General features: G+C 42.6%; 1 protein-coding gene and 1 pseudogene across 2 annotated transcripts; one reads left to right on the top strand and one right to left on the bottom strand.

The window, feature by feature from the left end:
• Positions 1-2,320: 2,320 nt before the first annotated feature.
• LOC146180704 (uncharacterized) lies at positions 2,321-5,230 on the bottom strand (annotated as a pseudogene). Its single transcript, XR_014700034.1, has 3 exons — positions 5,140-5,230; positions 3,715-4,689; positions 2,321-3,588 (listed from the first exon to the last, which is right to left on the bottom strand). The product of XR_014700034.1 is annotated as an uncharacterized LOC146180704 (transcript).
• Positions 5,231-7,170: 1,940 nt separating this feature from the next.
• Positions 7,171-9,830, top strand: LOC146180703 (uncharacterized). Its single transcript, XM_084575633.1, has 3 exons — positions 7,171-7,377; positions 9,397-9,477; positions 9,715-9,830. The coding sequence occupies exons 1-3, from the start codon at positions 7,194-7,196 to the stop codon at positions 9,828-9,830; spliced, it is 381 nt and encodes a 126-aa protein (XP_084431759.1). The 5' UTR covers positions 7,171-7,193.
• Positions 9,831-15,868: the final 6,038 nt, after the last annotated feature.

The following is a 15,868-nucleotide window of genomic DNA, read 5'->3' as shown; positions in this document are numbered from 1 at the left end:
CGCCGCGAAAATCTGTTTCCGTAGTCGAGTGAAATAATCGCTAGGCAACTCTTTGCACAACCCTAGCAAAAAAACTGATACAAATTTCTACAAGTCTCTTAGGAATATGTATAAGTCCTGTAGGTCCTTCTATGAGTCTGGTAGATATCCCTACCTGACCCATAGAACTTTTTACCAGACTTGTATACGGCATATAGATATCAATGTGTCACCTATGGGTCCTTCTACAAGTCTGGTACATATTCCTACCTGACCCATAAACCTCTTTACAAAACTGATAGGCAGCACATAGATCTCATTGTGTGCCCTAATACAAACCTGAAATGATGATGTATCAGTCTTTTACAGCCAAATAGAGTTCATCACAGAGCGCACATAAATCTAACTGAAGCAATAATAAAGCCATAGTAGAGATAGCATGAACTTATATGGCACCTCCACACCTGATGACAACCCCCAATGGGCTGCCTGCCATGTGTACAGATTATTAAACACAGTTGCATATTCAATGCAATAATAGAATATAAAATGAAATGAACTCAGACTAAACTGTGATACTATGATAATCTCTTTTTTTCATTTGTTGAAATACAGGCTAGTTTGTTGTTATTGATGAATTTTTTTTTCAGTTGATATGCATAACCTTAAATGCATTTTAATTCAATGCACATGTCTTTTGAAGTGCAGCAGCAATATCTATTTTGTGAAAATGTAATATGAAATTTGAATAAATAAAGCACCAGTACAGTTTCATGACAGGCGTGCTCCACTTTATTGCATTATATGCCATTTACATGAGGGAGACTACAGTAACTAATGCGTATCTAAACAGAAATATTGCTTTGAAATATATTTACAAAGGCAGGAGAACAGTGGGTGATGACCTCCTTGTGAATACTATTCACATACTTCAGTCTAGCTCTCATATGTCAGCCTGAGTGTGAATACCATAAATTCAACTCTTACAACATGACTATATATACTTTCAACGCCTATAAGTAAACAACCAGATTTAAGCAAATTTAGATAGACACATGAATGAGAGTATTTTAGACCACCAACAGTGAAGTCATTAATAAGGAGCCAGCTTATCATCTAAAAAAGGACCAGTGTGAACATGATTTTCAGTTGTATAAAATGCCAAAACTAATTTGCAGATGTCACTATCATATTCAAAATTGAGATCATGGCACTTTGTACACACTGCGGTTTTTCCTTCATCCAGGAACTATTGTGATAAATGACAAAGCATTATTGAGTGAATGAACTTGAAAAACGGCAATTTATCATGGAATATCGACAAGAAGCAAAAAGTATGCATGCAGTATTATTACTATAAGACACATTAAAACATGAAAACACAGCATTATTTAGACAACAGTTAATACAACTTGCAGAGCTTGCTCATGCAAGCAAGCATATGCGTTTGTACAACCCTATAGTCACGGAAAGAACTGCCAAGCATAAGGCACACATATTGTAAGAACAGAAGAGATAATTCTTCCACTGCGAGCTCTTAGTCTGACCACTACATGTCGCAATGGGAAAGAGAAATTTAATTTGAACAGCCTTCTACATACCACAGCAACCAAAACTATCAGCATGAGGGCCATATACAGGGTTTGGAGTCGTTGATACAAACTCAAAAACTCTGATAGATGTAAATCAAATTCATTTTTGGAAATTCGGTTTTGTCCAAACAGTCACTGTCTTGGTTGTGCCACCACAGCTAACTGGCAAATTTGAAACAGCTATAATAACTCAAAGGAAAACAGCAAAGCAAACAGGCTTGAGGCAAGGTGTAACAGTGATGCCATTCTGTCAAAAACAACTGTGCTTTTCAGATATCATTCAGCTGCCTAGCATGACTGCATATATATTGAGGAGCTTTGCGTCATCATGATCTGCTATTGAAGTGCTGTTGATTCGATCACTGTCATCACCAAATGAGGGCAGTTGCATATGGTTCTGCACTACTTGTAGGGCACTGACCCAAACCATGCATAATTGCCACCAAAAATTGTCATTTTTTGGCTACTGTGACTGTTGGCAGCTACATTACTGCTGTCAAAATGCATACTATGCAGTTCCCCACCCATTCCGTCAAATGAGCGTAAAATTGATTATGTGACAATGGTGTATTTACAAAAACCTTATATTTGCAATCTCTCAGCTGAAATGTATTCTGAAACAGTATATGCCACATTTTTAAATGTATAACCAGAAAAGTACAAACATTATTTGTACGCATACAGTTCCAAGCCAAGACCTCCGGTATCATGGCTGAATACTGTTCACCAGACTGTTATGAGCATGATAGTTAGTCTTTTTCATAGAGGTTTGGAATCGTTGAAACAAAAATAATGTGGTCTATTTCCATAAACACACACAGGCGCATAACTTCACTGGGTTTTATGTAAACTAACGGCTCTTCTCTTTTGACACAAATCAAAAGGTGCTTTGCATAGAGCCTTTCGACAAGTAGTAGTTCCTGGCACTGCAAAATTATGCAAGAATTTTCGCCACTAAGAATTCTATGAATTAGAAAAAAAGAGCCAGAAAAGCTGATAAATGCACTGTTGTTAGTCTTTATAGGCCTGGTATACTGAGCAGAGTGAAATGTTTGCTGACTGATGACCACTCGGTTATATTCAATAACACTTGAGTCACAGCCAAGCTTATCAGCAATAGCCTGCTTTTCACTTGAATCCAAGTTTCAGCATGGCTTTCCAGTGCCTAGCAAAACTGTTTGCTGACTGGTTCTTTTCCTCTGTACACCCAGAAAATTTACTGCTCCTGGTGAAAGGTTTAAAGTTGCTTTCGCTGTCTGTAACTTTCGAGCAAGTATGTAACGTTCTAATATTTGCAGAGGAACACCATTAGCTCCACTCACCAGTTTAACAAGAAGTCCATTTCCACCTTCAAATACAAATGAAGAATGTGACCAAAGAGGTCCTAGTTTAGCCACACTCTTTGGCAGATGCAGAAGTTGGTGTACATTGTAGGTCATTGCAGACAATCCATACAATGACTGTGTTTGCACAACAAACTCTGACAGAAGGTCTGATGACCTGAGAATATCATCTGATGATATGGTGTCCTGTAGAAGTATGTAGATTCCCTCTACAAGCAAACTGAAATGTTTTATGTAAATATCTGGCAAAGAGCCACGAAGACACGGTAGTGAATAATGAAGAACCCACCACTTCCATTCGCTGGCTTTCCAGATAGCGAAGTCAGATAATCTTCGAGGTGTACGTGTGAACCAATTTGGGGGCTTAATTGCCAATAACCTCCTGTTTAAAGAGTTCACTGTTTCTCGTGCACCAATGTAATATTCAGCACCTCTCGAATGTAGCCACAAGGAACAAAATTGCTTAGCCACACCTTCAAGAACCACATGCATATAGTCTGGGCTTGTTCCCCAAACTAAATCGTAACCAGGCAGCTTCGATAGCACTGTTCTGCCCTTCATACCATTCACAACAACATTTGTATGTTGTGCTTTTTTCCCATCTGCCTTCATGCTGTTGGAAGTCCTTTCCATGGCAGCTCCTCCATGATCAGGAAGGATATACCTCAGGGCCCCTGAAAGAATCAACAAGAAACAACACCAAAACATTACTGGCCATAACACCATTTGTGCTTTTAAGGTTAGCATCACACTTTATGAAATTTTACGAATCATTTCAAAGTTGGGATATTAAAACTCACCATGAGCAAATTTTCCACGCAGCAGGCAGATACTACAACCATAATGTCCATTGAAGTTCTTCATGTGAAGCACCATTGCCCGAGCAGGTGTATCCACACAGACACCTGCCACCTTTAGTGCAGACCTTATTGTTTTGCCACTGTGCTTCCATACAACAAAAGTTGCACTCATGAGTTCATTTAGGAATGTTCCTAGGAACATTTGCATGTCAGGATGGCCACTGCCAAACCACAAGCCACCCAAGAGCACATTGGACCATCTCATGAAAATGGGCAGTTCGTTCACTACCAGTTGGATAGGCCATAAAGAATCTTTGCTGCAGTTGAACACCCTTGCACCATCCGTGTTCAGTGTGAGCGTGATGTCACACCAGCTGGAATTCTCTCTGACTTTTCTGACAAGTGAACCATCACTAATATCCTTAATACCCTCAGACATGTCCCTGTTCTTCAGATTTTGATACAAAGCTTCTGCCACCGCATTATCTTGTAGAAGTTCTTGAAGTTGGAGTTTGATATCCAAAGTAGAAAAAAAGTTTCTATGTTTGAAGTTGGATATGGGTATGTTGCTGCCGCATTTGCTGCAGGATACATGCTGTTTGGCTGGCTTACCGGCATAAGTCATACAGGAAGGACAAAAAAAATGATGGTGCACTGTCTCTGTTATTGAACTTGCCCACAGTTTTCGGAGTGCATATTGTGAGCTTGGAATGATGGGGCTGCCAAGCAAGAAGTTGACCAGTCTGGCAAGGCCTTCAATTTGTACCCAGTTCAAACCTGACACGATACTGTAGCTCAGAATTCCCAGCAACGCTTCTGCAACTGTAACTGTAGAATTTGGGAGTGTCCTCTTTGACGCCTCTTGCCAACCATCGAACAACGTGTTGTCCTCTGTGGAAGTGCCACTAGCTGAGCTGTCGCTGTCAGCGTTCGGGTTGGATGAAATGTCGCTTTCAGCAGTGAGCCAGTCAGCATCTGACAAAAAAAAGCATCTTAACGTGCGCCCAATAACAGTTAACATACATGCTAATTGCCACCACACTAAAACCTAGAACAAAAAAAAAGTGTGTTACATTTGCCCCATGCTTCGTGGAAACAAATTTGCCTAGGAAGGGAGCCGGGCCTTTTAAAATGTCCCGACACCAAATTTTACTAGTTACACAAGTACTAACTTCCACAGCAATGAGAGTTCAACTTAATCTTGAAGTTAATAGCCGGTGTGAACAGACGACATAAAATGGAAACGCGGGCAGGCATTAAATTTTGAGAGAATGTTTAAGGCTTGACTGCAGGAATTTGCAGATGGTTTAAATATTTCAACTCTCATCCTTTTTTATTGGAATATTGCCAGGGCAAATTAAACAGACTGATATCTTTTTTTCGTGAGCAAACAGGTCATACATAAATTATGACCAGCCTACTTACCATCATTCATTGTGGCAGGCGTGCAGTCATCGCTGTCCTCCGCGGGTTCTAGGAAGATCTCAGATGAGTCTTGCTCCTGCTGGGTTATCATAGCCTCAGATGCACTATTTACATCCGCGTCTAGTTGAGACAACCGAGATTTCTTCCGCCATTTTGTCGTCCTTGGAATGCCACACAGTGCGTCCGGCTCAAGGTACAACTTTCTCTTCTTCGGGCGGTTCACAGAGGTGACGTCTGTTGCACTTGGTCGTGAAGTAGAAGCCATTATACCACGCTAATTCGACTGCGGACAGCAACAGGAGTGGAAACAGAAGCATCCGGCTTTGTTTCGGTTAACTGCGGCGCTCAAGCCCCTCTTGAGAAAATTTTCGGCTGTGCGCGTTGAACATGCTGTCATATCATGTCATGCGAGCAGGCACTGATGCGAGTGGCTCCGGGACCTTTCGCACAATTGCGATATGAACACCATGAAGTTTCTTCACACTGCTGAGAAAAGCTGGGAGGTGATCGTTTAAAAACTACAGTGATGCTGCACAAGAATTTACCAACCTGTAACAATGGTCAAATTGTGTGTACATCAATGTTAATTGCTACCTAACTGAACGCTTTGCCTTTTCACAGTAATGTCGTAATTCAATAAAAAAAATCTAACCTCAGTAAACCCTTTGTTGCTTTGGCGGGGCGAAGTGCGGTATTTCAGCAAGAAGAGAGACTACAGAACATGCTGTTCTACTTAAAGTTCAATGCTCCAACCACGGCAATATGCCGGAATGGCTTTCAAGCACGCATGGTGCTTTTGAGCAGGCACTTGGATTCCCGCCTGTTCCCGTCTCGACTCTCGACGACTGCTTTATGGCGATTGGGCTGCATTTTGGGATGTTGAAAGCTCTTGTAGAAGCAACAGTGAAAACAATTAGAAAGCAATGACTTACGTCGTGCAATAAAAATTCCTTGAAGAATAATAGACTGTAGGGATGCTTATGTAATTCGGCTAGGACACTTGCGAAACCAGTCAAAAATCCAAATAAACAAGCAAACGATTTTCTTACATCGTTTTTCTTACAAATTTTTAGAATGCTTTTAATTAATTTAATTTATTTTTAATTTAATTTAGGGTTTTACAAAGTACTAGCATGGCGGAAGTAGGTGCTAGCCATTGTTGGTTCTAGCCGAAGCCGCTCATTTTAGCGCGCCAACATTCTAGTCATTGTTCTAACTGCGCGCCACATGGGCGCTATTCTAGCTGCGCGCCACATCAAAACAAAGGGTTTAGACGGGAGCGCCGTGGATGGGAGGCATGTAATTAGGACAAAGCATGTATGCTTATGTCAAGTTTGTTGATGACAAGGAGAGGCACATTGTGCCCGTTGAAGATATTCTGAACTTTCACCCTGACGGCTCTTCGAAGTTTGTGCGTGGGAAAGTGTACAGTGTGAAGTGGTCTGACAAAGTGCAAGACGGATATTTTGGTGCACAGATATTGGAAGTATTCGGTAAGTTTCTTTGTACTCTATGGTGCGCTAGGCCAGACAGCAAACATTTATGGCATTTACCAGCCGACGTATTTTGAATGTCTTAAACCAAACTATGTATAATGCATGCTGTTGTTTACGTTATTGTTATTCAATTTTATACACTCGGTGTAACACGTTTTTTACTGCGAATGTTATACATTTTTAACGTTTTTTATCTTCAAGTATTATTGTTCGCGGGAAACGAACGTAGGGCTGTTAGTGCCCTACAGTAGTGCGAAAGCCGCGGGTCACGTACAATATTCCATTGAGAAGGGATAGTGATCGGGAGGGCAGTTTTACTGAGGCTTGCACCTTATAGCTAAAAAGCTAACGGCTCTCTGAAAATTTCCAGAAACTCGCGAAGAAGCGGAGTTAAAAGTGCAGCGCAAGCGGTTCTCAGTACCACCGATCATGGACTCGGGCTCAAGCAGTGACGAAATGGTAAGTCATGACTGCACTGTGCCTTGGCGGCCAATTAATATACAATCTCTGCAACAGGTGCAGGACAGTCCGAAAGTGCGTACACCTTCTGCAAAACGAATGAAGCAACATCAACGCAGACTGCTGGAAAGTGACAGCAGCTCGAGTGACGAGCTAGTGGCTCGTTCGGAAGTTAAAACTCTTCGAGAAAAAAACAAGGCACTTTTGCAAGAAAATCGGACATTGAAAAAAGAAAATGGCCTACTTAGGGAGCTGAACATTCGACTGCAAAAAATTTTGACAGGTAAGTTATATATATGATGTTTTTCATCCCATATATTTCGGGGCTGCCAGGAAGTTTAGCTCATGCGAATGAAAAGCGGAAAGCATTAATTCGAATTGTTGGGCTGCATTTGGAACCTTTACTAAAATCTCAAGCGTAGCACTGTGGCATTTCTTTCAGGCACCTAATAAGAAGCCTTGGTGTAATAAGCTTGTTTCATTGTGAGCGTGGATGTAAACTGCGATATTGCAGGTGTCGCTGTGTTTTAAACTTTCCTTCCTTCTCATGAGGGGTTTTATAAGCTAGCACATTTAAAATCGTTTAGTTATGTGTAGTGTATTGGACTGGTATGAAAATTAGGGGGATGGTCAAGCTTAGCTTATGAGTAGACATGATATGCCTTCAGAGGGACACAACACTAACCAAAATGTGTAATGAGATTAAGGTGCAAACAAAATAATCTTGCCTCATGTATTATAGATTGAGCACTGCAATATCGAAGAAACGAGAATCTATAATTTTATTTTGGCACTGAAAATCTCATAAAAAGGACTCAAGTGAACTTTTTTTTTTTTTCGCAGACTTGTCATAAGGCATACTATAGAAAATCATGTAAAGTGTTCTCTTCCAGAAACCAGAGAAGGCTCTTGCAACATGTAATTATCACTGTAGTACCCCACATGGCCACATGTCAGCAAAGTGTCACTGATTTTCTTAACTGCATAATCCTTCAAGAGTGCATGCCTTGTTTTATTCTATTTTACGCTCTCTCCAGTGCACCCGTAGATAAAAAAAACTTCTTCTGCATAGTATGTGATGTGCTTTTAGTGCTTGCCAAAAGATGGTGCTGCAGTGTTTTGAATTCCTTGGTTGAACCAGTGACCACGGCCCAGTAAAACATTCGTCGATGAGGCTTGCATTCCTGTGCTATAACAGCCTTGGGTGTGGAAACTAAGACGGATGCCACTATGCACTAAATAAATGTCTAATTAGTGTCTGTGGATGAGATTTATATTAGCTTTTAGTACATTACTTCTAATGACATGAAATCGTTGAGGTCGCTCGCTGCTCATGGTTTCCATCATCAGTCTACGTTAAATTGGGCAGATACACTGATCAAATTTTTTCACTGCTTTTCTAACAAAACCCCTACGGACTCGACCACTCAAGTCGCGAAGCCTTTTAGTGAGACAAAAAAAAACTGGATGCTCAAAGTGCAGTGTTCCTCAGCTCTGCCTGGAAATTCAGAGAATTTTTAAAATATTCTTTAAGTTGGTTTTAGGGGAAGGAAGGTGCAGCATCTGTCTCAGTTCACAGTGGATATCTAAACCTACAATTAACAGAATATAATTCGAGGTACACATATCATTGGGTTGAATCCCTGTTGCAAAACTAGACTCCAACTTTACTAGGAGATGGATGCTAAATAGGAAGTGAAATGGTATGACATCACCTTAAACTTTGCACCAATGACGGTGGTCTAATAATTTTTATATGAAATCACGTGCATATATTTTCTGTCACATTTGGAACGATGCCAGGTTTTCCCCCACAATTCTACGGTACCGGAACGGCTTTTTTGCATGAGCCCAGTGCGCTCTCGTGCAAAATATGCACCTAATAAAATTTTCATGTGCGTTTTAAGGATGATGTAATGCATTGTATGGCACTTTCACAGTTAAGTATAAACTGCAGACAGTTGACACACACGTCAGCATAGCATTATGCATGGAAGACTGGGCAAGAGTGCATGCATAGCAAAATATTGCTCTGAGTGTTATGATGCAGTCTGGTGTCATGCAACGATAAGGACATTTATTAAGGCACTTAGGAAATAACGGTAGGTGTATTGAGCTGTGAAGACCTTTCATGACGTACGCTTGTTATGCTTGAGGCACTGGCTTTGCTAAAGGAGAGAAATCTCCCTTGAGAGCTTACATGAGTTTAGACACATAATACATAAAAATTGTCCATTACTTTGATGTTTAATACCAAATGTAGATGCAACATCTCTTTCTTGTGTGACTATTTTCCTCTCAGATAGCCACCCAACGTCCCACCCACCGTCAGATTGTGTGCCACTGCATGTGGAAGAAACAAGGAGTCCTGCACTTGGAAAAGGTACTAGGCAACTCACGTTTGGGTTTCTTACTGTTTTTTATGGGTTGGGTTTTTCATACCTATAGCTTTTGGAGATAACTTGTTCATTGCATTTTTCTTATTGGTTAAAACTGCATTGTTTATTCATCAAAAGGTATTTCGATTCAGTAATGTTTTGCATGAAAATCAGTCACAGGTAACAGTCATTATTTGGCTACTTCTATGGTCAGTGGACCTTCACTATGTTTTTTTTCTTAGTGTCTCAGAGGCATGACAGCCTGCAGCCAAAGGGATTTGCACAGCAAATCAAGCAAGTGAACCCCGAGGATGCCAGTAGTGTGTGCTCCGACAGACATGGTGATTTGCATTTTTGAAATTGGTGCATGTTACTCTAATGGTTTTGAGTCATGTGGATGGTCAAAGCACCATGCTGCTAATTCATTTCCCTCCAATCTGATTTTTTTTTCACCTGTTAGAGCTACCACCTTCGCCAAGTGTTCAAGTCGCAGTTACACAAAGCCAGAGAAACAGCGAGGACAACAAACGAATACTTTTTCAAGAAAGTGAAGGCCAGGTAACCATCACTGTTGCATTTTACTTGTGTCAAGCCTTGTGTCAGCAATTTTTATTCCTAAGTTGGCTGCAACTTTTTCCAGGTCTACATAAGCCAGCATGTAAGCTTGCCGACTTCAGACTTCAATGAAATAATGAGATCAAGAAACGATTCCACATTTGTGAGAGATGCCGCTACACGAATCTTCTCAACAGCTGGCCTTATCAATAGGAGCGTGACTGGGAAACCATCTAACAGGACGAAAACACCACCGAAGCCTCCTTTGGATAAACAGAAACTGGATGCACTAAAAGGTATAGCAATTTTACTGCACTTACTTGATGAAAGTAAATGAAATGTCAATGGCAATTTAAACTACCAAAGTAATACATAGGTCCTTTACTGTATTAGTGGCGCCTTCCAGCATGTGCAGATGTCTTCATAAAAGTGCTGTAGCTAGGCTGACATCATGGAAAGGTAGGTTGCTTATTAGCCACATCAAACTCTTAATTACAAAATAGGCTTTGTGTCCTTTTGCACATATAATTGTTATTTAGCTGAGGGATGCTAATAAGACTGAATGTAGCACCTTTCATTGGAGGCACTGTGGTTTTCTGTAAATGTTCAGTATTTTTTGCTGAACTACAGACAAGTGCATCGTTTTGTCACATCATCTGCTCTCCAACATTTGAAACTGTTTGGAAGTGCACAGAGTCATTCATGCCTGCCAGTTTGATTTGGTTTGGTTTATGACCCAAAGCAACTCAGCCTATGAGAGGTGCCATAGTGGAGGGCTCTGGAAATTTTGACCACCTAGGGTTCTTTAATGTGCACTGACATCACACAGCACACGGATGCCTTTTCTTTCGCCTCCACCACTAAGTGGCCGCTGTGCTGGGATTCGATCCCTCATGCTTGGGCACAGAAGTCGAGCATCCCTAACCACTGCGCCACCACAGTGGGGCTCATGCCTGCTAGTGAATACAAGGATACGCAACTTATTGCTCTTGGTTGGTTTATGGGATTTAATGTCCCAGAGCAACTCAGGCTATGAGAGACGTAACTTTTACTGTTGTATGTGCTTGAGTATGCCACATATTTTGTTGTATTCAATACTGACACATTTATTTGCAAAGTAAAATATATAAGAAATGACCTGAAAAAAATGCAAGAATATACAGCGCAGTCTTTTTAACATTCTTTCAGGCCTGTTGTTTTCCTCTGTAGCATTGTTACATATGACTGCAGCACAGCCCAGAAATAACATTCACTTGCATCATGAAAAATTATACCTGTAACTGTACTGCTTTCCTGCCCAGGTTTTTTTCATCATTTTGTTACGTCGGGATCATCAGATGAAGACGCAAAAAAGCGGCTAAAGATGTTTGGTCGCCACCTTGCTTCGAAACTTTCAGACGTTTCTGCTGCAAAGCCCCTTATCACAGACAAGCAGTGAGAGACATCCACCTATGCTGTGTTTATTTTGGTTATTTTTAATGGTTTCAAAAGTTCCTTGAACCTTTTAGTTCTTGGCTGTGACTGCAATATTTTGCTGTTTTTTCATTCCTGTGTGTGCCTCATAAGAAGTCTGCACAGCAGCACAGTGCAGCGTAAGGTACTAGTCAGTGGCTATTTCGTTTGCTTTTTGGTTTGTCTTAAAGAAAAAAAATGAAAACATGATTTTTTTTTGTCGCTCCACCTATGGTGTGGTAATGTTCATCACTTCCAGCGATTACCTGAACATTTTTTTTGTGCTCAACCATGTGATGTGGTTGATGTTAATTACATTTAGCTACTTTCTCATGGCAATTGTTTTATTGCTTGTGGGTCTAGGTTGCGATTTTCATTATTGAACTAAAAGATATTTTTGCTGCCCACTTGATATCGCGTTATGTGTTTACTTGTGAATTTCTAGTCACTGGCTCCTTGAATATTAGTTTTTTGGTTTCTGCCAGATAGGGGAGACAACTTTTGCATATTTTATGTTACTTCACGTGTGGTGTGAAAGCCTTAATTGCATTTAGTCATTTTCCTGTAGCGGATTTTTTGGCCGCCTGCAAGCCAAAGCAAGTGTGAGTGGGCTGTGGGTTTCATTGCTTTTATACTAGTCTCTGGCTCCTTGCCTTTTAGTTTTTTGGTTCCTGCCAGATAGGGGAGCCAATTTTTGCATATCTTTTATATGTAACTTTACCCATGGTGTGATAGCTTTTTTTTTACATTTAGTTATTTTCCTATATAGCGGATTTTACGGCCGCCTGCAAGCCAAAGCAAGTGTGAGTGGGCTGTGGGTTTCATTGCTTTTATACTAGTCTCTGGCTCCTTGCCTTTTAGTTTTTTGGTTCCTGCCAGATAGGGGAGCCAATTTTTGCATATCTTTTATGTGTAACTTTACCCATGGTGTGATAGCTTTTTTTTTTTACATTTAGTTATTTTCCTATATAGCGGATTTTATGGCCGCCTGCAAGCCAAAGCAAGTGCGAGTGGGCTGTGGGTTTCATTGCTTTTATTCTAGTCTCTGGCTCCTTGCCTTTTAGTTTTTTGGTTTCTGCCAGATAGGGGAGGCAATTTATGCATATCTTTTATATGTCACTTTACCCATGGTGAGAGATTTTTTTTTTTCATTTAGTTATTTTCCTATAGCGGATTTTTTTTGCCGCCTGCAAGCCAAAGCAGGTATGGGTTTCATTGCTCTTATTCTAGACACTGACTCCTTTTGTTTTAGTTTTTTGGTTTTTGCTAAGTAGGGGAGGCAATTTTTGCATATTTTGTATGTCCCTTCACCTATGGTATGATAGCTTTAATTGCAGTTATTTATTTTTCTATGGTAGATTTTTCGGCCACCTTCAAGCCAAAGCAATGCCGAGTCGCCTGAGGGTTTCATTGCTTTTAATGTAAAAACCTGTTGTTAAATGTGATAAAGAAGCCTTTTAGTGTTGTTTTATATATTGTGGAAGAAGGCTAGGTCAAGACGGCGAGGTCGTGGCGGCAAGGACAGCGAAGCCTTGTCCAGCGTTTTAATCCGGTAACCAACCCAGGCACGCGCCAGAGCCGGCGCCGCGGGACGATGATGATGGTATGTACAAATGAAAGAAGATGATGATGGCATGTACAAATGAAAGAAGGTCCACAGAAGGCTCACACAATCTGCCCGGGGGGTCGGAAGCGGCCAGCCTGGCCGCTCCTAACTAACCGATGTACCGCGGCGCACAAACGGTTTCAAGCGAGAGACATGGACAATTTCAGTTCCACGGTGGCGTCGATCGGCTGGGGGATCAACAGGCGCGACTTTGTAGTTAACTGGAGAAGTTTGGCTGATGATCTTGTAGGGACCAAGGTAGCGGTGGTGGAATTTGTCACTAAGGCCAGGGGTGCGCAGTGGAGTATAAAGCAGTACTTCGTCACCGGGACGATAAGAGACCACGCGATGCGTAGAATCGTAGCGGCTCTTGCGGTCTTCCTGGCACGCTGCTGTGTTGAGGCGGGCAAGATGACGGCATCTGGCCACACGAGATAAGAACTGGGTAGGTACCGATGTGGAGTAGTCGGGCGTAGAGAAGAAGGAAGCGTCGAGAATTGTAGTGGGAGGACGGCCATAAACGAGGAAAAATGGAGAATAACCGGTAGTCCGTTGTACTGCTGTGTTATAGGCGAAAGTGACGAATGGTAGAATAGTGTCCCAATTTCGATGATCCGGTGTGATATACATGGAGATCATATCCGATAAGGTGCGGTGAAATCGCTCAGTCAGCCCGTTAGTCTGGGGATGGTAGCTCGAGGTTGTCTTATGAAGGGTGGATGACGCGTGAAGAACTTCGGCAACGACTGCCGATAAGAAGGCCGTCCCGCGGTCACTTAGGAGCACCCGAGGAGCGCCATGACGCAATACAATTGATTGCAAAATTAATCCGGTAACCAACCCAGGCACGCGCCAGAGCCGGCGCCGCGGGACGATGATGATGGTATGTACAAATGAAAGAAGATGATGATGGCATGTACAAATGAAAGAAGGTCCACAGAAGGCTCACAATATGTATATATGTGTGTGTGTATGTGTGTGTGTTTAGATTTGTTTAGCTTTTCCTTCACAAATTGTGAGCTTTGTCATTTGAAATATATGTATTGCCTTTTGTGATAATATACATTTTTCACTTGTTTCCGAAAGCTTGTTTCTTGTCATTGCATTACAACTATACAACACATAGAAACTGATAAACCATAGAACTTATATACCAATACAAATACACTATTACCCTAATAGAAAAAATAGCACTGATAGGTCACAATAGAACTAAAAGAAATTTTATGAGTGTATTAGTTGTATCGTTTCATAATGCAATAGACAAAACTGGTAGGTTGTTAATCAGTTTATTGTATCAGAATTTTTTCTAGGGTGCGACAGCAACCCGTGCACGCTGTTGACGACTCCGCCAACCGGTGTCATTCCTTCTGCACCGGCGACCGCGTCACGCATCATATCCACAAACGTGTCACCGCGAACCCATGTCGCGTCGTTAGTCGTCATGCGCGCCATCGTAAACAGCACTATTCTACGAGTGATCGTAACGAAGCTGCGCACCTGCTGGCCCGAGATCTCTACCACCGGGCAGCGGTAGAACAGCCCGAATGCAAGGGAATTAAAGATTGCGCTATCACATACAATGAGATCACAGAATCTTACAAATTAGATCGAAAAGTATACCCTCCCCCAGATCGGTCTCTCACTAACAATGAAGCACGCATCTGGAGGCGATTACAAGCCGATAACTACATCTGCCCTGTCTGGGTTTTCTTAACACAGACCGGGGAGGAAGAAGATTCTAAATGTAAAAATTGCGGACAAAAAAGCACGCTAGATCATATAATATGGCAATGCGCCGATTCCCCAGGCGCCGGCATTAACATTGATAGTAGAGAAGCCTGGGAGGTTTGGCTGCGGAGCGGAGATCCCACCGTTCAGCGGCACGCGACCCGCCTGGCGGCTGAGGCCGTGAAGAGTGCTTGTAACCTCACCTGACCTCAGCCTGCGGGGCCCTCCTGACCCGCTACCCGGCCTGCGTGCCGGGGGCGGGAGATGAAGGGCTCCTTTTCGGTGGAAATAAAGTTTTCATTCATTCATTCACGAGTGATCGTTGTTTTATCGCGACGCTCTCGCCACGTCGTGGCAAATGTATGAACGACGGCGCGCGCGCCAAATTTCAACTCAACGCCGCGCGCGCGCACGTACGAGCGGGTGGAGACTGGCCGCCCGTCCCGTCGAGCCGTCGCCGAATCGCGAGGAAGTGGCGGGGAAAGGGAAATGCGCGCTGCTCGAACAAGACACGACACTGCTTACGTGGTGGTCACATCTTTATTTCTCGAAATCAAAGTAGCAGCCTTCGCGAGACAAGCAAAGCGGCCCACAAGTACACGCTCTCTTGTAGAGCATTTTGCTGCCCATGCCGTTTGTTAGGCCAGACAATTCTCCGCGCACAAACATGCGCGCAGTGTAGGGGATGTGCGGCTGCAGTGCACAAGGCGTTTCCCACAGTGCCATTCCGTGAGGCCTCCACATGTGTTGCAGTAGGCATTCTTCGTTGTCGCTGTCCGAATACACAAAGTCGAGAAACAAGACTGCTCTGGGAATGTGCTCCGCTTCCTCCACCACCCAACCTTCGGGCAACGGCTCATTTAGGATACTGGCTAGCGCTTCGTACGCTTCGGACAACGTGTGCATGGGGGGTTCGCTGTTTGTCATCTTGTACAGTACTTCGTGCACGCGGTCGTTGTAAACGAGCGAGGAAGGAACGCCGCAGCTGCAGCCCAAAACGCGGCCCAATCGAACGGCCGCCTTGGGCCCGTTGTCGTCGAGGTAGCGCGACC

This window comes from Amblyomma maculatum, chromosome 8 (genome assembly GCF_055883805.1).
Source record: "Amblyomma maculatum isolate TAMU_Amacu chromosome 8, ASM5588380v1, whole genome shotgun sequence".
In the NCBI taxonomy this organism is placed as follows: domain Eukaryota; kingdom Metazoa; phylum Arthropoda; class Arachnida; order Ixodida; family Ixodidae; genus Amblyomma; species Amblyomma maculatum.
This window is presented reverse-complemented; position numbering and strand designations above follow the sequence as displayed.

Excerpts from the sequence above, each read along its gene's own strand:
- LOC146180703 (XM_084575633.1), top strand. The coding sequence starts at position 7,194 with ATGAAGCAACATCAACGCAGACTGCTGGAAAGTGACAGCAGCTCGAGT. Across the intron at positions 7,378-9,396 it reads ACTGCAAAAAATTTTGACAG|ATAGCCACCCAACGTCCCAC; the intron begins GTAAGTTATATA and ends TTTTCCTCTCAG. Across the intron at positions 9,478-9,714 it reads GAGTCCTGCACTTGGAAAAG|TGTCTCAGAGGCATGACAGC; the intron begins GTACTAGGCAAC and ends TTTTTTTCTTAG.